General features: G+C 44.1%; 1 protein-coding gene across 2 annotated transcripts in view; it reads left to right on the top strand.

Moving 5' to 3' along the window:
* The window catches only part of LOC118374580 (glutamine--fructose-6-phosphate aminotransferase [isomerizing] 2-like), a 39,798-nt gene extending 20,288 nt beyond the window's left edge, over positions 1–19,510 (top strand). The window contains exons 7-19 of one of the 2 annotated variants that reach the window (XM_052488110.1): positions 512–573; positions 4,658–4,737; positions 5,693–5,770; positions 8,904–9,030; positions 9,120–9,283; positions 10,197–10,292; positions 13,643–13,740; positions 13,888–14,008; positions 14,852–15,124; positions 16,084–16,211; positions 16,446–16,613; positions 16,837–16,998; positions 17,620–19,510. In XM_052488110.1, the coding sequence (XP_052344070.1) occupies positions 512–573; positions 4,658–4,737; positions 5,693–5,770; positions 8,904–9,030; positions 9,120–9,283; positions 10,197–10,292; positions 13,643–13,740; positions 13,888–14,008; positions 14,852–15,124; positions 16,084–16,211; positions 16,446–16,613; positions 16,837–16,998; positions 17,620–17,664 (1,602 nt within the window). In that variant the 3' untranslated portion in view covers positions 17,665–19,510. The remainder of the gene's footprint in view (positions 1–511; positions 574–4,657; positions 4,738–5,692; positions 5,771–8,903; positions 9,031–9,119; positions 9,284–10,196; positions 10,293–13,642; positions 13,741–13,887; positions 14,009–14,851; positions 15,125–16,083; positions 16,212–16,445; positions 16,614–16,836; positions 16,999–17,619) is intronic. The other variant, XM_052488111.1, reaches the window with a different exon arrangement.
* The last annotated feature ends 1,276 nt before the right edge of the window (positions 19,511–20,786 follow it).

Below are 20,786 nucleotides of genomic sequence, written 5' to 3'. Positions count from 1 at the left end.
TTAACCCACTGCTCTTAGGCCGTCATTGAAAATAAGAATTTGTTCTTAACTGACTTGCCTAGTAAAAAAACAAAAAAATATTACATCTCCCTCTCCTTCCCTTCCTCCCCCTCCTCTCCCCTGTCTCCCTCTTCCCTTCCTTACCTCTCCCCCCACTGGTTTTATGCAATATTCCCCTTAGCTTCCCTAAACATCCCCCTCATCCCTCTCTCACATCCCCACTTACTACCCCCCACGAGGATCAATACAAGAAGAGACAATCCAAAAAGAGACAGGGAACTTCAATGTTGCTCACTGCTTGTCTGTTCGACTGAAACTGATGTCTACATTTTCCTCCCATGTATTTAGCATTTTTACAATTATTATGGCATATATTATTATATTATTATATATTATTATATTATTTATATATTACAATTCCTTCTCATCTTCATCCTTCTTCTCCTCTTCATCTTCATCATCATCATCATGAACACTAACATATTCTCTCCTCTTTGTCATCCTGTTTTAGGAGGGGGCCTTCGCCCTGGTGTTCAAAAGCCATTATTTCCCCGGAGAGGCTGTAGCCACCAGGTCAGTATACATGTCCACTTCCTCACACGTCTCTCTCCGTCTGGTCTTGTCTGTGAGTCCTCCACACACTAACAAAAAAATGATCAAGACCCCTTGGCGTTGACTCATCATCTATTGCCACAATAAAGCAATAAAACCTGATTAGCCATATATTGGTCTTCAGATTGTGTCTCTGCCTACGTCTATTCCGTCTATTCCATGGGTCACGTTTGGTGACAGGAAGTTGAAACAGTGAGGGTTTACAGGAAACGGGTGGAAGTGTGAGGTGGATCTCTATGTGTGTGTGTGTGTGTGTGTGTGTGTGTGTGTGTGTGTGTGTGTGTGTGTGTGTGTGTGTGTGTGTCTTTTAGATCCAGACAGGGGAGTGTGGTCCAGGTTCAGTCACTCCTTGCTGGGCCTCTCTAAAGCTGACTGCTGGCCTCTTGCCTGGCTCTCCTCTACTCTACTCTATGTGACTCATTAGGCTCTGCTCTGTTTCCTCTTGCTTCTCAGGGAGAAAACCCTGGCCAGCACCTATTACACTCAATCACCTCTGACGTCTTGATTTCTTCAATTATTTCTCTCTGTTTCCTCGTTGGTAGACTGAGAGAAGAGGGTGAGGGCTGTTGACCTATGGTTTATAGTACACAGTAAAGAGGATGATTGGTTGATGTTGGTGCTGTTGCCAGGGTTCAGTTAGTCCACCTGTTGTTGCTCCACCTGGATACAGTGGGTTTCACTGAATACTATAACTCTCTCTCTCTCTCTCTCTCTCTCTCTCTCTCTCTCTCTCTCTCTCTCTCTCTCTCTACCCTCTCTGTCTCTCTCTCTCCCTCTCTCTCTCTCTCCCTACCCTCTCTGTCTCTCTCTCTCTCTCCCTACCCTCTCTCTCTCCCTACCCTCTCTCTCTCTCTCTCTCTCTCTCCCTTCCCTCTCTCTCTCCCTGTCTCTCTCCCTGTCTCTCTCTCTCTCTCTCTCTCTCTCTCTCTCTCTCTCTCTCTCTCTCTCTCTCTCTCCCTACCCTCTCTGTCTCTCTCTCTCCCTACCCTCTCTGTCTCTTTCTCTCATTTTCTCTCTGATAGTTGTTTGCTGTTTTTAGCTTAGTCTTGTCTTGAGAGCCAGGGACTGAGCTGACAGTTAATGTCTTGCATTGTTAGCGCTGTCTCCCAGGGTAGAGGGAGAAATGGAGGGATGAAGTGATTAAGCAGTGATGCTAGCCCCTGCTCCCTCTCTTTTTGGCAGAACTATCAGCCCTCCATCAAGGCTTGCCTGAGAATCACTGTCTCTACATCTCTCTATCTTTCTCTCTCTCTCTCTCTCTCTCTCTCTCTCTCTCTCTCTCTCTCTCTGTACCCTGCCATCACACCTGTAACCCTGTACATGTGACTATTAAACACTGTACCCTGCCATCACACCTGTAACCCTGTACATGTGACTATTAAACACTGTACCCTGCCATCACACCTGCAACCCTGTACATGTGACTATTAAACACTGTACCCTGCCATCACACCTGTAACCCTGTACATGTGACTATTAAACACTGTACCCTGCCATCACACCTGCAACCCTGTACATGTGACTATTAAACACTGTGAATCTGAAAGGAACAGCACAGCATACTGCCTTGCAGCCTGACGTCACTCTGCCCAAGTGTACAGCTCCTTGTTCACTGCTCCCAGCTCATTTACATTTACATTTAAGTCATTTAGCAGACGCTCTTATCCAGAGCGACTTACAAATTGGTGCATTCACCTTATGACATCCAGTGGAACAGCCACTTTACAATAGTGCATCTAAATCTTTTAGGGGGGGTGAGAAGGATTACTTATCCTATCCTAGGTATTCCTTAAAGAGGTGGGGTTTCAGGTGTCTCCGGAAGGTGGTGATTGACTCCGCTGTCCTGGCGTCGTGAGGGAGTTTGTTCCACCATTGGGGGCCAGAGCAGCGAACAGTTTTGACTGGGCTGAGCGGGAACTGTACTTCCTCAGTGGTAGGGAGGCGAGCAGGCCAGAGGTGGATGAACGCAGTGCCCTTGTTTGGGTGTAGGGCCTGATCAGAGCCTGGAGGTACTGAGGTGCCGTTCCCCTCACAGCTCCGTAGGCAAGCACCATGGTCTTGTAGCGGATGCGAGCTTCAACTGGAAGCCAGTGGAGAGAGCGGAGGAGCGGGGTGACGTGAGAGAACTTGGGAAGGTTGAACACCAGACGGGCTGCGGCGTTCTGGATGAGTTGTAGGGGTTTAATGGCACAGGCAGGGAGCCCAGCCAACAGCGAGTTGCAGTAATCCAGACGGGAGATGACAAGTGCCTGGATTAGGACCTGCGCCGCTTCCTGTGTGAGGCAGGGTCGTACTCTGCGGATGTTGTAGAGCATGAACCTACAGGAACGGGCCACCGCCTTGATGTTAGTTGAGAACGACAGGGTGTTGTCCAGGATCACGCCAAGGTTCTTAGCGCTCTGGGAGGAGGACACAATGGAGTTGTCAACCGTGATGGCGAGATCATGGAACGGGCAGTCCTTCCCCGGGAGGAAGAGCAGCTCCGTCTTGCCGAGGTTCAGCTTGAGGTGGTGATCCGTCATCCACACTGATATGTCTGCCAGACATGCAGAGATGCGATTCGCCACCTGGTCTTCAGAAGGGGGAAAGGAGAAGATGAATTGTGTGTCGTCTGCATAGCAATGATAGGAGAGACCATGTGAGGTTATGACAGAGCCAAGTGACTTGGTGTATAGCGAGAATAGGAGAGGGCCTAGAACAGAGCCCTGGGTGGTGAGAGCCCGTGGTGAGGAGACAGATTCTCGCCACGCCACCTGGTAGGAGCGACCTGTCAGGTAGGATGCAATCCAAGCGTGGGCCGCGCCGGAGATGCCCAACTCGGAGAGGGTGGAGAGGAGGATCTGATGGTTCACAGTATCGAAGGCAGCCGATAGGTCTAGAAGGATGAGAGCAGAGGAGAGAGAGTTAGCTTTAGCAGTGCGGAGCGCCTCCGTGATACAGAGAAGAGCAGTCTCAGTTGAATGACTAGTCTTGAAACCTGACTGATTTGGATCAAGAAGGTCATTCTGAGAGAGATAGCGGGAGAGCTGGCCAAGGACGGCACGTTCAAGAGTACTCCACGTACAGGGCTGACAGAGAAGACGAGGATACAGCGAACAGAGGGAAAGAAAAGAGTGTAATTGAGAAACGTTGCTGTTTTCTTTGAGCCTCAGGTGGGAATTACCCCGGCCAGGTGTAAGCTGTCAAACAGGACAATGCTACATACATAGGTGTAATTGAGATGTAGATATTTATGATGGAGTGTTAAGTACTTTTATCAGGTGCTTGGTGTACAGTGCACTCTGTCATAGGTCCTACTTGATCTATATTCAGGTTAGGTTTGCCACGCCCTCTCTCCCCACCTGTTATGCACACACACACACACACACACACACACACACACACACACACACACACACACACACACACACACACACACACACACACACACACACACACACACACACACACACACACACACACACACACACACACACACACACACACACACACACACACACACACCAGCCAATCAGAGAAGCACACATGGAGTACTGGAGACAGAGTGCATGGCTGATGAGCTAGAAAGAGGGAGGACAAGGAGCAGGAACCTGCTAGAAAACAAGAGAGAGACAGAGGGAACGAGGAAGAGGAGGAGAGGGAGAGGTGAATTAGGGGACAGACAGGCAAAGAGTAAAAGTAAGAGATAGTATGACAGAGACACACAGAGGAGAAAAAGGAGAGAGAGCGAGGAGTGCTCCAGGTACTTCATTATCGTGGAGTGAACAATGGGAGTCATTCAACAGCGACACTCGGGAGAAAGAGTTCAGCTGAGGGGTGGAGACAAATCCCAGCTCATGTTCCCCTGCTGAGGGAAATGTTACACTCACAAGACATTTTTTAAGACATTACACTGTGTGCTCGTTTGTGTTCTCTCACACAAGATAGAAATCTAACCATTTCTCCCCTTCTATCCCCTCTGTCTTTCCCCTTCATCCCCATCCCCATCCCCCTCTCATCCCCCTATCATCCCCCTATCATTCCCCTTTCTCTTTCTCTCCTTCAGGAGAGGAAGTCCTCTTCTCATTGGTGTGCGGAGCAAGTATGAGCTTTCCGCAGAGCACATCCCGATCCAGTACAACAGTGGTGAGCTCTGTTCCTCTCTCCCAAGCCTCTTCTCCAGCTGACGTTCTCACTTCACAGTGTTCTTCAACCTCGCTGTCTGCCCACTGTCCTCACAGAAACCTGACTATGTTAGTTAACGCATCTGAACACGTTCTGTTCCATAATATTCATGGTCGGATCTCTAATTTGAGACACGAGTGTGTAACTGGAACTGACACATACATCATGCATTGATATTAATGAGGTTATATGTCTGTATCTCAGGTCATGATTCAGGTCGGTAGGAGTACACCCTTGTATAACAAACTAACCAACCTAATCAATCAATTAAGTAACTGTGTCCTAACCCTAACAGTAGCAGTAGCAGTACTTACTGTGAGCAGTACCCATATCTGTCCTAACCAAAGCAGTAGCAATACTTACTGTGAGCAGTATCTGTATCTGTTATAACCCTAACAGTATCTGTATCTGTTATAACCCTAACAGTATCTGTATCTGTTATAACCCTAACAGTATCTGTATCTGTCCTAACCCTAACAGTATCTGTATCTGTTATAACCCTAACAGTATCTGTATCTGTTATAACCCTAAAAGTATCTGTATCTGTTATAACCCTAACAGTATCTGTATCTGTTATAACCCTAACAGTATCTGTATCTGTCCTAACCCTAACAGTATCTGTATCTGTTATAACCCTAACAGTATCTGTATCTGTCCTAACCCTAGCAGTATCTGTATCTGTCCTAACCCTAACAGTATCTGTATCTGTCCTAACCCTAACAGTATCTGTATCTGTTATAACCCTAACAGTATCTGTATCTGTCCTAACCCTAACAGTATCTGTATCTGTCCTAACCCTAACAGTATCTGTATCTGTTATAACCCTAACAGTATCTGTATCTGTCCTAACCCTAACAGTATCTGTATCTGTCCTAACCCTAACAGTATCCTAACCCTAACCCTGTCCTATCCGTAGCACCATACTACTCTGTCCTGAGGGACTGTGCAGTCACCCCAGTGTCTTCAGAGCGACAGGGGGCTGCTGAGCCCATAGGTGCGCTAACTACCAAATAAACACGTGGGTGTTGTGGGTTCTGACCTCTGATTGGATTGAACCGCCTCATAAGAGTCGCATGACGAACAACAATCAGAATCCCTTTAATCAGACACACGTCTCCAATGATTCCACTGTTAAATGATTGTCTACTTGTGCAAAAATGATGCAGAATAACAAAAATGATGGTTATGAGAAATGAGACTCTTGCTTCTTGTGGAAATGCTGTCAGTACTGTGTGGAACCTCTATGGGTTATTATAGGTTAACATCATGATCACACTCAGTGGAAAGTAGTGTCAGGTTAATAACATAACAATAAGACATTCTGTCTCCAAAGCGCCCTTTCTTCTGATGAATAGGGTGCTGAATCCTCATCCTCTAACTATTACCTAGAAACGAGGAGTAGGACAGCCCTCTCCAAATGATAGATTTCAAATTGATCTTGATATGCATGTTATAAAAAATCTGCTTCTTACATACTCATTGGCCAGTTAATAAGAGTTCTGCGTTCTCTGTGTGTGTCAGCTGTCTCGAGAATAGCCCGTAGATGTGTTGACTGCCTTCACCCTGCTATCTGTTAACTTAGCCCAGCTCCACTTTAATAGTGATGTATCCTGCTGGAGTCCAAAGTCTGAGGCCCAATGAGAAAGGAACCCGGAAGAGTAGGAGGACACTGGGTTGCATCTCAATGCTATAAAGTGGCTTCCTCCTCTCTGCTCCTTTCCCTCATCTCCTCTCATCTAAAAACACAAGATAGGTGAAAGCAACATAGTGGATGGAATGTCTTTTGGCCTGTCGAGTGCAGATGAAGGAAAAAAACAAGGAAACAAGGAGATGTCACTTATCGCTATTAGGGACTAAAACTCCTGTAACTGTAACTGTGACAAAGGACCAAGGTCACTGTGTGTGAGTCACCTCATACATACCATGGACAAATCAATACAGATTGCAAATTGAACCCCCATATCCACCTGGTTATTGATTCCAGAATCTTCTGAGATGAACCAATGTAAACATATGATTAGCTTGTTTATTAGTGGTCAAAGGACCCTTGACTCCTCTCCTCTGTCTGTCAATCCCGATCATGAATTCTCATCCCACCTGTCATGTTTTGGTTTTAAATCATTGGGTTGTTGATTAAATCCCTCTCTGTTTGTCATTGTTCACTGTTCACACTCACAACCGTTAGTTTACAGCACTTTACTTGAACCCTCCACCTTGAAGGCTAAGTATCAAATCAAAACAAATCTAATTGTATTGGGCACATACACATGGTTAGCAGATGTTAATGCGAGTGAAGCGAAGTGCTTGTGCTTCTAGTTCCGACAGTGCAGTAATATCTAACAAGTAATCTAACAATTTCAAAACAACTACCTTATACACACAAGTGTAAAGGAATGAATAAGAATAATATATACATATAAATACATGGATGAGCGATGGCAGTGCAGCATAGGCCAGATGCAGTAGATGGTATAGAGTACAGTATATACATATGAGATGATTAATGTAGAATATATACATATAAATACATGGATGAGGGATGGCAGTGCAGCATAGGCCAGATGCAGTAGATGGTATAGAGTACAGTATATACATATGAGATGAGTAATGTAGAATATGTACATATAAATACATGGATGAGCGATGGCAGTGCAGCATAGGCCAGATGCAGTAGATGGTATAGAGTACAGTATATACATATGAGATTATTAATGTAGAATATATACATATAAATACATGGATGAGCGATGGCTGTGCAGCATAGGCCAGATGCAGTAGATGGTATAGAGTACAGTATATACATATGAGATGATTAATGTAGGGTATGTAATCGTTAAAAAAGTGGCATTGTTTAAGTGACTAGTGATACATGTATTACATCCAATTATTAATTATTAAAGTGGCTAGAGATTTGATTCAGTATGTTGGCAGCAGCCACTCAATGTTAGTGATGGCTGTTTAACAGTCTGATGGCCTTTAGATAGAAGCTGTTTTTCAGTCTCTCGGTCCGAGCTTTGATGCACCTGTACTGACCTCGCCTTCTGGATGATAGTGGGGTGAACAGGCAATGGCTCGGGTGGTTGTTGTCCTTGATGATCTTTTGGCTTTCCTGTAACATCGGGTGGTGTAGGTGTCCTGGAGGGCAGGTAGTTTGCCCCCGGTGGTGCGTTGTGTAGACCTCACTACCCTCTGGAGTGTCTTGCGGTTGTGGGCTGAGCAGTTGCCGACAGGATACAGCCCGATCAGGATGCTCTCGATTGTGCGTCTGTAAAAGTTTGTGAGTGTTTTCGGGTGACAAGACAAATTTCTTCAGCCTCCTGAGGTTGAAGAGGCGCTGCTGCGCCTTCTTCACCACGCTGTCTGTGTGAGTGGACCAATTCAGTTTGTCCGTGATGTGTGCGCCGAGGAACTTAAAACTTTCCATCTCCTCCACTACTGTCCCGTCGATGTGGATAGGGGGGTGCTCCCTCTGCTGTTTCCTGAAGTCCACGATCATCTCCTTTGTTTTGTTGATGTTGAGTCCAGGACCCAGTTGTACAGGGCGGGGTCGAGACCCAGGGTCTCGAGCTTGATTACGAGTTTGGAGGGTACTTTGGTGTTAAATGCTGAGCTGTAGTCAATGAATAGCATTCTTACATAGGTATTCTTCTTGTCCAGATTGGATAGGGCAGTGTGCAGTGTGATTGCGATTACGTTGTCTGTGGACCTATTGGGGCGGTAGGCAAATTGGAGTGGGTCTAGGGTGTCAGGTAGGGTGGAGGTGATTTGATCCTTGACTCGTCTCTCAAAGCACTTCATGATGACGGAAGTGAGTGCTACGGGGCGGTAGTCGTTTAGCTCAGTTACCTTAGCTTTCTTGGGGACAGGAACAGTGGTGGCCCTCTTGAAGCATGTGGGCACAGCAGACTGGGATAGGGTTGATTGAATATGTCTGTTAACACACCAAACACACCAGTAGCCACCATCATGATCATGACATACAGTATAAGCAGTTATATGCATGTCACAAGCAGTCACTAGTTAATTATAAATTACTTAAACAGTCTAGGTGAAAAGTTCAAGTAAAGCAAGAAGTGTTGATTACCCTGACCCAGTCTGAACCATGACCCCTGCCCTCTGTCATGTAGGTCTGTTCAAGGAGGGGGTCCAGGATAAGAACAGCCACAACCGGCCAGACAAGCCAGACAACTCCACTGCTGTGAATTCAGCTGGAGACGGCAAGGCTGTAGAGTACTACTTTGCCTCCGACGCCAGGTGAGCTGAAAGCCCTAGGTGTGTGTGTTTGTGTGTGTGTGCATGCATGCTTGTGTGCTTGTCTTATGCTCCCACCTGTCCCTGCCCAGTGCCATCATAGAGCACACCAACAAGGTGATCTACCTGGAGGATGATGACATTGCAGCAGTGGTCGGGGGCAAGTTGTCCCTCCATAGGCTGAACAGCCTGGCAGGGGAGAATCCAGTCCGGGCAATCCAGACCCTCCAGATGGAACTACAGGAGATTATGAAAGGTCAGAGGTTAATCATGGGGCTCATCGCCATGGCAACCGAGGAGTTTACTTGGAGTAGAATATAGTGTCCCAGGCCCTACACAGTAATGTAAGATCTGTTTTGTGCCAGGTTAGGATATGAGGAGAGTAGGCGAAACCTCATTGTAGATCTGTGTGCCTAAGGGTAACAAATACCTGGAGTGGTCATTACCAATACACCTTCCTATTCACACAGAGATCATATACCTGAAGTGGTCAATACCCATACAGCTTCCTATTCACACAGAGATCATATACCTGAAGTGGTCAATACCAATACACCTTCCTATTCACACAGAGATCATATACCTGAAGTGGTCAATACCCATACAGCTTCCTATTCACACAGAGATCATATACCTGAAGTGGTCAATACCAATACACCTTCCTATTCACACAGAAATCATATACCTGGAGTGGTCAATACCAATACACCTTCCTATTCACACAGAAATCATATACCTGGATTGGTCAATACCAATACACCTTCCTATTCACACAGAGATCATATACCTGAAGTGGTCAATACCAATACACCTTCCTATTCACACAGAAATCATATACATGGAGTGGTCAATACCAATACACCGTCCTATTCACACAGAGATCATATACCTGGAGTGGTCAATACCAATACACCTTCCTATTCACACAGAGATCATATACCTGGAGTGGTCAATACCAATACACCTTCCTATTCACACAGAGATCATATACCTGAAGTGGTCAATAAGGCCCATGGTTAACCATACTTTAATGCAGTCACTAGCTCTAAGAACAGGAGAGCAAGATCTCCCCCTGTTGACATTAGGGAGAACCTACACCATTGTGCAATGAGATTGAACCACAGTCATCATGCTCCGTGTCCCTCACCTCTCTCTCTCTTTCTGTGCAGGTAACTTTGAGGCATTTATGCAAAAGGAGATCTTTGAGCAGCCAGAGTCTGTCTTCAACACCATGAGGGGACGGATCTGTTTTCACACCAACAAAGGTAGCTTACCATAGTGATGTCATATTCTGATTGATGTCACTCTGTTGTTCCGGGATGTCGATCGTACTGTGCCGTATCTTCAATCAATATTAGCACAGCAACTCACGGAGGCAAGCATAGGTTATTAACAGTTACAACATGGATGTATAGTGTGATTCCTCAGGAAACCCAAACAAAAAGAATATTAAGATTTGGGGGGTTCACGAATTGTAGTCCATCGAAGGGTCCTTTGGAGGAAGGATTATTTGACGTTTGTATTTTAAGGCATAATTGAGTAATAATTCATCAAAGTTAGCATATTTATTGCAGGCCTCCTTTAAGACTCCATAGTTTTTCATCTGTAGGTGCCACAAAGAAAACATGTACAGTGCCTTGCGAAAGTATTCGGCCCCCTTGAACTTTGCGACCTTTTGCCACATTTCAGGCTTCAAACATAAAGATATAAAACTGTATTTTTTTGTGAAGAATCAACAACAAGTGGAACACAATCATGAAGTGGAACGACATTTATTGGATATTTCAAACTTTTTTAACAAATCAAAAACTGAAAAATTGGGCGTGAAAAATTATTCAGCCCCTTAACTTTCAGTGCAGCAAACTCTCTCCAGAAGTTCAGTGAGGATCTCTGAATGATCCAATGTTGACCTAAATGACTAATAATGATAAATACAATCCACCTGTGTGTAATCAAGTCTCCGTATAAATGCACCTCAGGGGTCCGTTAAAAGCGCAGAGAGCATCATGAAGAACAAGGAACACACCAGGCAGGTCCGAGATACTGTTGTGAAGAAGTTTAAAGCTGGATTTGGATACAAAAAGATTTCCCAAGCTTTAAACATCCCAAGGAGCACTGTGCAAGCGATAATATTGAAATGGAAGGAGTATCAGACCACTGCAAATCTACCAAGACCTGGCCGTCCCTCTACACTTTCAGCTCATACAAGGAGAAGACTGATCAGAGATGCAGCCAAGAGGCCCTGGATGAACTGCAGAGATCTACAGCTTAGGTGGGACACTCTGTCCATAGGACAACAATTAGTCATATATTGCACAAATCTGGCCTTTATGGAAGAGTGGCAAGAAGAAAGCCATTTCTTGAAGATATCCATAAAAAGTGTTGTTTAAAGTTTGCCACAAGCCACCTGGGAGACACACCAAACATGTGGAAGAAGGTGCTCTGGTCAGATGAAACCAAAATGTAACTTTTTGTCAACAATGCAAAATGTTATGTTTGGCGTAAAAGCAACACAGCTCATCACCCTGAACACACCATCCCCACTGTCAAACATGGTGGTGGTAGCATCATGGTTTAGGCCTGCTTTTCTTCAGCAGGGACAGGGAATATGGTTAAAATTGATGGGAAGATGGATGGAGCCAAATACAGGACCATTCTGGAAGAAAACCTGATGGAGTCTGCAAAAGACCTGAGACTGGGACGGAGATTTGTCTTCCAACAAGACAATGATCCAAAACATAAAGCAAAATCTACAATGGAATGGTTCAAAAATAAACATATCCAGGTGTTAGAATGGCCAAGTCAAAGTCCAGACCTGAATCCAATCGAGAATCTGTGGAAAGAACTGAAAACTGCTGTTCACAAATGCTCTCCATCCAACCTCACTGAGCTCGAGCTGTTTTGCAAGGAGGAATGGGAAAAAATGTCAGTCTCTCGATGTTCAAAACTGATAGAGACATACCCCAAGTGACTTACAGCTGTAATCGCAGCAAAAGGTGGCGCTACAAAGTATTAACTTAAGGGGGCTGAATAATTTTGCACGCCCAATTTTTCAGTTTTTGATTTGTTAAAAAAGTTTGAAATATCCAATAAATGTCGTTCCACTTCATGATTGTGTCCCACTTGTTGTTGATTCTTCACAAAAAATAAAGTTTTATATCTTTATGTTTGAAGCCTGAAATGTGGCAAAAGGTCACAAAATGTTCAAGGGGGCCGAATACTTTCGGCACTGTATGTCATATGAGGCTTTACTGCTTGCTCTGTAATGTGATTAGTATTTTGATTTCCAATGTTAGTTTTTTTTTACATTCATTTATGAATACAGAAAAATATAAACATTTTTTATTTTTTTATTTCACCTTTATGTAACCAGGTAGGCTAGTTGAGAACAAGTTCTCATTTGCAACTGCGACCTGACCAAGATAAAGTAAAGCAGTTCGACACATACAACAGCACAGAGTTACACATGGAAAACAAACATACAATCAATAATACAGTAGAAAAATCTATATACAGCATGTGCAAATGAGGTAGGATAAGAGAGGTAAGGCAATAAATAGGCCGTAGTGGCAAAGCAATTACAATATAGCAATTAAACACTGGAGTGATAGATGTGCAGAAGATAAATGTGCAAGTTGAGATACTGGGGTGCAAAGGAGCAAGATAAATAAATAACTACAGTATGAGGATGAGGTAGATTGGATGGGCTATTTACAGATGATCTACTGTATGTACAGGTGCAGTGATCTGTGAACTGCTCTGACAGCTGGTGCTTAAAGCTAGTGAGGGAGGTAAGAGTCTCTAGCTTCAGAGATTTTTGCAGTTCGTTCCAGTATTTGGCAGCAGAGAACTGGAAGGAGAGGCTGCCAAAGGAAGAATTGGTTTTGGGGGTGACCAGTGAGATTTACCTGCTGGAGCGCATGCTACCGGTGGGTGCTGCTACGGTGACCAGCGAGCTGAGATAAGGGAGGACTTTACCTAGCAGGGTCTTGTAGATGGCCTGGAGCCAGTGGGTTTGGCGATGAGTATGAGGCGAGGGCCAGCCAACGAGATCATACAGGTCGCAGTGGTGGGTAGTATATGCGACTTTGGTGACAAAACGGATGGCACTTTGATAGACTGCATCCAATTTGTGTGCCATATAGAATGACACAACACTATAAACCAGCTCTGTGAACCATGAATATTGAATTGGCAAATTGTTTCACTATATTGTTGAATATAATATACTCTATGGGCATATCAACGTTCCAGAGTGGGATCTCTTCTTGTGTTAAAGTTATGGCCCATTTTATATAGACAAACGTCGTTGTCAATGTAACTAATCACAGTCCCCCTTTCACTTGTATCATGGCACATCCTGCAAATCACCAGCAGAGGGTGACCATTTTGAATCCATTTTCACATTCTGTTGGTAACACTTACAAATTGGATCATAACTCTAAAAGTAGCAGAGATCCCACTCTGGAACTTTGATATGCTTGTTTATCTCCTGAACTTACTTTGTGTCGTCAACGTAGTGTGATATAAAGAGGCTCATAGTTACCCCTCTTACCTCCTTGGACTAAATATGAATGCTGATGGTCTCCCCTCTCCTGTCCTGTCTTGTTCTCAGTGATCCTGGGAGGGCTGAAGGACCACCTGAAGGAGATCAAACGCTGCAGACGCCTCATCGTGATTGGCTGTGGAACCAGCTTCCACGCTGCCGTGGCTGTAAGTGAACCAACCAGAAGTGTGATTGAGGAAAAGGAGGAGAAAGAAAAGATGATGATGACCATTGTAATTATGATAAGGATGAGTCTCTCTCTCTCTCTCTCTCTCTCTCTCTCTCTCTCTCTCTCTCTCTCTCTCTCTCTCCAGACCAGACAGATTCTGGAGGAGCTGACAGAGCTTCCTGTCATGGTGGAACTGGCTAGTGACTTCCTGGACCGCAACACACCCGTCTTCAGAGATGACGTCTGCTTCTACATCAGCCAATCAGGTAATTCCTCAGAGCGATTAATCTGCTACACATTTTTGTATTGCTGGTGTTTCATAAAACTCTCTCTCTGGTGGAGACTAGATGTTCTAATAGAGAGAACTCTCTGGTGGAGACTAGATGTTCTAATAGAGAGAACTCTCTGGTGGAGACTAGATGCTCTAATAGAGAGAACTCTCTGGTGGAGACTAGATGTTCTAATAGAGAACTCTCTGGTGGAGACTAGATGTTCTAATAGAGAGAACTCTCTGGTAGAGACTAGATGCACTAATAGAGAGAACTCTCAGGTGGAGACTAGATGTTCTAATAGAGAGAACTCTCTCTTTCCCTCTCTGGTGGAGACGAGATGCTCTAATAGAGAGAACCCTCTGGTGGAGACAAGATGTTCTAATAGAGAGAACTCTCTGGTGGAGACTAGATGTTCTAATAGAGAGAACTCTCTGGTGGAGACTAGATGCTCTAATAGAGAGAACTCTCTGGTGGAGACTAGATGTTCTAATAGAGAACTCTCTGGTGGAGACTAGATGTTCTAATAGAGAGAACTCTCTGGTAGAGACTAGATGCTCTAATAGAGAGAACTCTCAGGTGGAGACTAGATGTTCTAATAGAGAGAACTCTCTCTTTCTCTCTCTGGTGGAGACTAGATGCTCTAATAGAGAGAACCCTCTGGTGGAGACTAGATGTTCTAATAGAGAGAACTTTCTCTCTGGTGGAGACTGGATGTTCTAATAGAGAAAAGGCTGGTATGGATACTGTGGGTATTCTGTTGAGTAAGGGAGAATTCTAGTGTGTTTTGCTGGTATGAATGATGACATGCCTTGGCTATCTCCCTCCTTCCCCACTCAGGTGAGACAGCAGACACTCTGATGGCTCTGAGGTACTGTAAGGATAGAGGAGCTCTGACCGTGGGGGTCACCAACACAGTGGGCTCCTCCATCTCCAGAGACACAGACTGTGGGGTGCACATCAACGCTGGTCCAGAGATCGGTGTGGCCAGCACCAAGGCCTACACCAGCCAGTTTGTGGCTCTCATCATGTTTGGTCTGATGATGAGCGAGGACAGGATCTCCCTGCAGCCGAGGAGGCTGGAGATCATCAATGGACTTAGGATTCTCCCAGGTGAGTTCCTATATGAAAGCCATGTAGAATGACAAATTAACACTATAAACCAGCTCAGTAAAACAAAACTGCATCTGTAACCATCACACACTATAACCAATAGATTACTGCCAGGTGTTACAAAATGGATTGAGTGAACAAAATAGTTGAATGAGAGTGAACCAAACCCTCTCTGTCTCTCTGTCTTCTCCCCCTCTCTCTCTCTCTCCCTCCTCCTTTCGCTCTCCCTCACCCTCTGTCTCTCTGTCTTCTCCCTCTCTCTCTCTCTCTCTCTCTCTCTCTCTCTCTCTCTCTTTCTCCCTCCTCCTTTCGCTCTCCCTCACCCTCTCTGTCTCTCTCTCTCTCTCTCTCTCTCTCTCTCTCTCTCTCTCTGTCTCTCTCTCTGTCTCTCTGTCTTCTCCCTCTCTCTCTCTCTCTCTCTCTCTCTCTCTCTCTCTCTCTCTCTCTCTCTCTCTCTCACCTCTGACGTCTTGATTTCTTCAATAATTTCTCTCTGTTTCCTCGTTGGTAGACTGAGAGAAGAGGGCGAGGGCTGTTGACCTATGGTTTATAGTACACAGTAAAGAGGATGATTGGTTGATGTTGGTGCTGTTGCCAGGGTTCAGTTAGTCCACCTGTTGTTGCTCCACCTGGATACAGTGGGTTTCACTGAATACTATAACTCTCTCTCTCTCTCTCTCTCTCTCTCTCTCTCTCTCTCTCTCTCTCTCTCTCTCTCTCTCTCTCTCTCTCTCTCTCTCTCTCTCTCTCTCTCTCTCTCTCTCTCTCTCTCTCTGTCTCTCTCTCTCTCTCGCTCTGTCTTCTCCCTCACCCTCTCTGTCTCTCTGTCTTCTCCCTCTCTCTCTCTCTCTCTCTCTCTCTCTCTCTCTCTCTCTCTCTCTCTCTCGCTCTCTCTCTCTCTCCCTCCTCCTTTCGCTCTCCCTCACCCTCTCTGTCTCTCTGTCTTCTCCCTCTCTCAGACATGATCAAGAAGGTTCTGACTCTGGATAATAAGATCAAGTCCATAGCAGATGAGCTGTATCAGCAGAAGTCTCTGCTGGTCATGGGACGAGGCTTCAACTACGCCACCTGTCTGGAGGGGGCACTGGTGAGGACAGATCTACGATCAGCTTACCCACCCTAAATCCGGACCCTAAACCATTATAGTTAACTTGCCAAACTGACGTTAAATCAGTTTCTAGGGGCAATGTTTTGCTTTTACTCCTATTTTTCGCTCCTTATATATCATTAAACATCTCACTTTATATTGATATTCCTGTTAATGTATATGAATTATAGACTATTGATTATGTTATGTCACTGATTGATTCTTCCCAAACAGAAAATCAAGGAAATCACGTACATGCATTCAGAGGGCATCCTGGCTGGGGAGCTGAAGCACGGCCCTCTGGCTCTGATTGACAAGCACATGCCCGTCATCATGATCATCATGAAAGACGCCTGCTACACCAAGTGTCAGAACGCACTGCAGCAGGTCACAGCCAGATCGGTACGTCACATTCCTCACATCACATATTCAAATGCACGTAGACACAACTAAATACCCACCTCGTATGCACACCCATGACTTAACTGGCTCACGCGCAGTACACAGGCAAAAAAAGGAATAACACACACACAGCCTCACTATCAAAAGCTTTGAATAATGAATTCAAATGAATTGATCGATATACTTCTGCAAACCGCTCTGTCTTTCTCTCCTTCCCGTTCAGGGGCGGCCAATTATCCTGTGCTGCCAGGACGACCAGGAGATGTCTAAAAATGCGTATAAGACCATTGAGCTGCCTCACACAGTGGACTGTCTCCAGGGCATCCTCAGTGTCATCCCTCTGCAGCTCCTGTCCTTCCACCTGGCCGTGCTACGGGGATACGACGTGAGTCTACCACTACCTGCTCTTTCCTTATGGACTTTAATTACCTAGATTTTAATATGTTTTATTTCGATTTCATTACTAAAAGCATCAATATCAACGGTTACAAGTACACACTAAATCAGCTACCCACACACCAGTGGCGGTCAGTGCCATTTAAGATGAGGGAGGATCATTATTTGTTTTCTATTACAGCATATTGGATGACTGTCATTCATATTCCAGTCCCCCAGCTCAATATAACATTGATAGGTTTAGGCTGCTACATGATACTCACATTCTGTACCCATCATGAGGTTGCTACAACCTAGCCTATGAATGAAAGTTTACAACGTAGGTGCACACAGGTCGAGAGAAATTTTAATAATCAAGGTGACAGCCATTGACACATTCAATACCGCCTTGCACAATTTTGCCTGCATCTAGCTGATCTAGGGTGTAATCATTAGTCCAACAGAAACGAGAGTTTCTATTGGACTAATTCAGGTATGTTTAACCCCATTTTGTTCCATATGCTTCCGTTTAGGAAACGTTTTTCAACAGAATCGGTGGAATGAATACACCCCTGAACACATGCGAGCACAGTTCACTTTCATAGCAGCTGTCTCTCTCCTCTGGTTGCAGGTGGACTGTCCCAGGAACCTGGCCAAGTCTGTCACTGTGGAGTAACAGCAGACAGACAGACAGGAGGCAGACAGGACAGGAGGCAGTAGAGACCTTAACACTCTGCTCAAGAGAGACACTGAGTGGAGGCTTACACATAAAAGTGCAATTGTGTGTGTGTGTGTGTGTATGTGTGTGTGTGTGTGTGTGTGTGTGTGTGTGTGTGTGTGTGTGTGTGTGTGTGTGTGTGTGTGTGTGTGTGTGTGTGTGTGTGTGTGTGTGTGTGTGTGTGTGTGTGTGTGTGTGTGTGTGTGTGTGTGTGTGTAAATCTCACGACTGTTTGACCATCTGTCCAATCAGCAGCATTATCACCAATAATGTTTCCAAAGCAAGAGACTATACACTACTGTGCCTTGTACCCAATTGGTGCCTTGTCCACAAACAGTTGAGCCAAAAACACCAAATGTAGGAATAATGCATTGACTTGGTAGATTGAAGTGCTTATAACTCTGCAATATGTGAAAAAGTACATTGTGAATGTTTATGATAATATTCTCTTCATGTTATTGGGCTCTCTGTCCTGTGGCAGTCTATCATCTTCACTTTGTATCTTGGGAAGTGTAGTCTATTCCATAGCATTCCTTTATACAGAATAGCCTATAGAGCCCCACAGTGGAAGTGTCATAATATCCATAAAACCTAGCGGTCAAACAGGGAAATGGTTCCAATCGTTTTTCCACCATTCATTTTTCTCATAGGGGATTTTAGAAACACTTAAAATAAGGTCTGTGTTTCGTGTAGGCTTACCCTGGTGTGATGTTTTGATAACCATGTAAATCTCTCTCGGACAAGGTGACTTTTATCAATATATTCAGCTCTATTTACTCTCAGATTCGAAAATGCTAATTAGCAATAAAGTATACTACAAATCCCTGCAAGCTCCTGCATGTCATCTCAACTAACAGGTATTATATCAAGAAAAAAATGTATTGCACAAGACAGTTCACAGAATTGTCGTTTTAAAGAAATGTTGCCAATTTATTCATGACTAAATTTAGCTAATTTTAGAGAGTTAATCCAGAGATTCTTACCTTTGCTTCGATTCGGCAGTCTCGTCCAGATCATCATGGTATTTGTAGTTTTTTTTTAATAGCCACATTAGCAGCTATGTCCTTTTTAATCCTTCTGAGTGAAACATTTACTCATGAGGGGATTACTGTTAATCTACACTCCAATCTGTTGAAAAGGGCTGGATGATACTGCTACAGTTTAGTCTCTCAAGACACCATAATAATTCTACTTAATTTAATTCACTACCCTTTCATGAATCCTTATTCTGTGTTGAGTCGTTGTGTGGTGGTCATCATCATCATCATCATCACAATCTTATTCTATTTTCTGTCATGCAGCATTGTGGGGGACATCTGTCACATTCTCTAAAGATTTGTCTGCGCTTCATTGTCTTATTTATCCCATGTATGATGCCCACTTTCTTTTATATTGTATTTCATCTCCCATAATGCCAGTGTTGACCTAACTATTGTTTTCATGAGGCACTACCCTGACATCTCATAGGAAGAGTGATATGCAGAAGAAAAGGAGCATGATGTAATATGAATTGTAGTTTTGGCAGTTTCACTACGTGTACTGTGTAGGGTAAAACATGTTAGATGTACTGTGTAGGGTAAAACATGTTAGATGTACTGTGTAGGGTAAAACATGTTAGATGTACTGTATAGGGTAAAACATGTTGTACTGCAGTTGGTGTATTTATCAGGTTATTTTATGACGATTAAAAAAAGTGATGCTGATTTATCGCTTTAACTATGATTGTATTTTATACCGTAGGTTTTATAGCAACCAGATATTCTATGAATGAATGAATGAATAAAGGAAACTTTAAAAACGGAAAGTGTGCTTTTACCTTGACCTTTTACTGTGCCTCTATGACCCATTTCAGAAAAAAAGACACATTTATATGACCCCTTTCAAACAGCCCCTTGTTGACCACGTACTTGCAGGAATACCCCCTTTCATACATACAGTATCAGTGGGTAACTGGCAAATGGGGAGAGGTGGTGGGTGTTGTTAAACCATGGGGGCTGTTTGCAGTTCAAATTAGGGAGGTGTTAAACCAATGGAAGTGTTCATGAATGAAGCTGCTAAAAATAGAGAACCATTCACACAGACCCAATAGCTGTATTTTGGTTAAAGGCTCTTTAGGTGGGTTTTATTTGTCCATGTTTTTGACCCCCTTGCCCTTTCAGATATACCAACAGATGGTATGAAGAAGCCGGCTGGTATATTAATGGGATTTTGATCTTTGTATGACAGGGATAATACAGTGGGTGTTGGGCCACCATGAGCCACCAGAACAGCTTCAATGCACCTTGGCATGGATTCTACAAGTGTCTGGAACTCTATTGGAGGGACATTTCTTCCATGACAACTTCCATCATTTGGTGTTTTGTTGATGGTGGTGGAAAACGCTGTCTCAGGTGCCGCTCCAGAATCTCCCATAAGTGTTCAATTTGGTTGAGATCTGATGACGGAGACACACACACACACACACCGTTTAAACCCCCTATGCTCCTTTGAGACCCCTGTTTCAAAGTCACTGAGATCTTTTGGTAGCCAAAATAATGCTTATTTAACTCAGTGTGGAAGCACCTGCTTTCAATATACTTAGTGTCCCTCATTTACTAAGTTTTCCCCTAATATGTTCTTAGAATACTGGTGCTTGCTGTTATAGTTACATTTCAGATGTGATATGAAATTGAAACAATGTTTCTTTTGCCAATACAAAAGTTAGTCACAAACGTTCAGGATCTCGTGATTACGTCATTCGCTTGTTGTACCAAGACTACCCTCCACCCCATATAATTAGGAATTTCAATACTTAGAATATTAATTAGAATAGTAATGTAAAAGGATCTCTACCCTCCTCCTCTCCCCCGCCCCAGTTGTCACTAATTACCACAGCCGCAAAGTCAAAATAAGTATCCTAAAATGTTACATTTTTTGTTTTTGTTTTAAGGTTAGGGTTATAGGCATAAGGTAAGCAGTGTGGTTAAGGTTAGGTTTAAAATCAGATTTTAAAGAAGATCAACGGGTAGGGTAAGGTATCGCGGATTACCAATGGTATGCAGTGTTATAAACCGGGTGGCGAGGAAGTGGTGGGTGATTTC

This window comes from Oncorhynchus keta, chromosome 30, assembly GCF_023373465.1.
Source record: "Oncorhynchus keta strain PuntledgeMale-10-30-2019 chromosome 30, Oket_V2, whole genome shotgun sequence".
NCBI lineage: Eukaryota > Metazoa > Chordata > Actinopteri > Salmoniformes > Salmonidae > Oncorhynchus > Oncorhynchus keta.
This window is presented reverse-complemented; position numbering and strand designations above follow the sequence as displayed.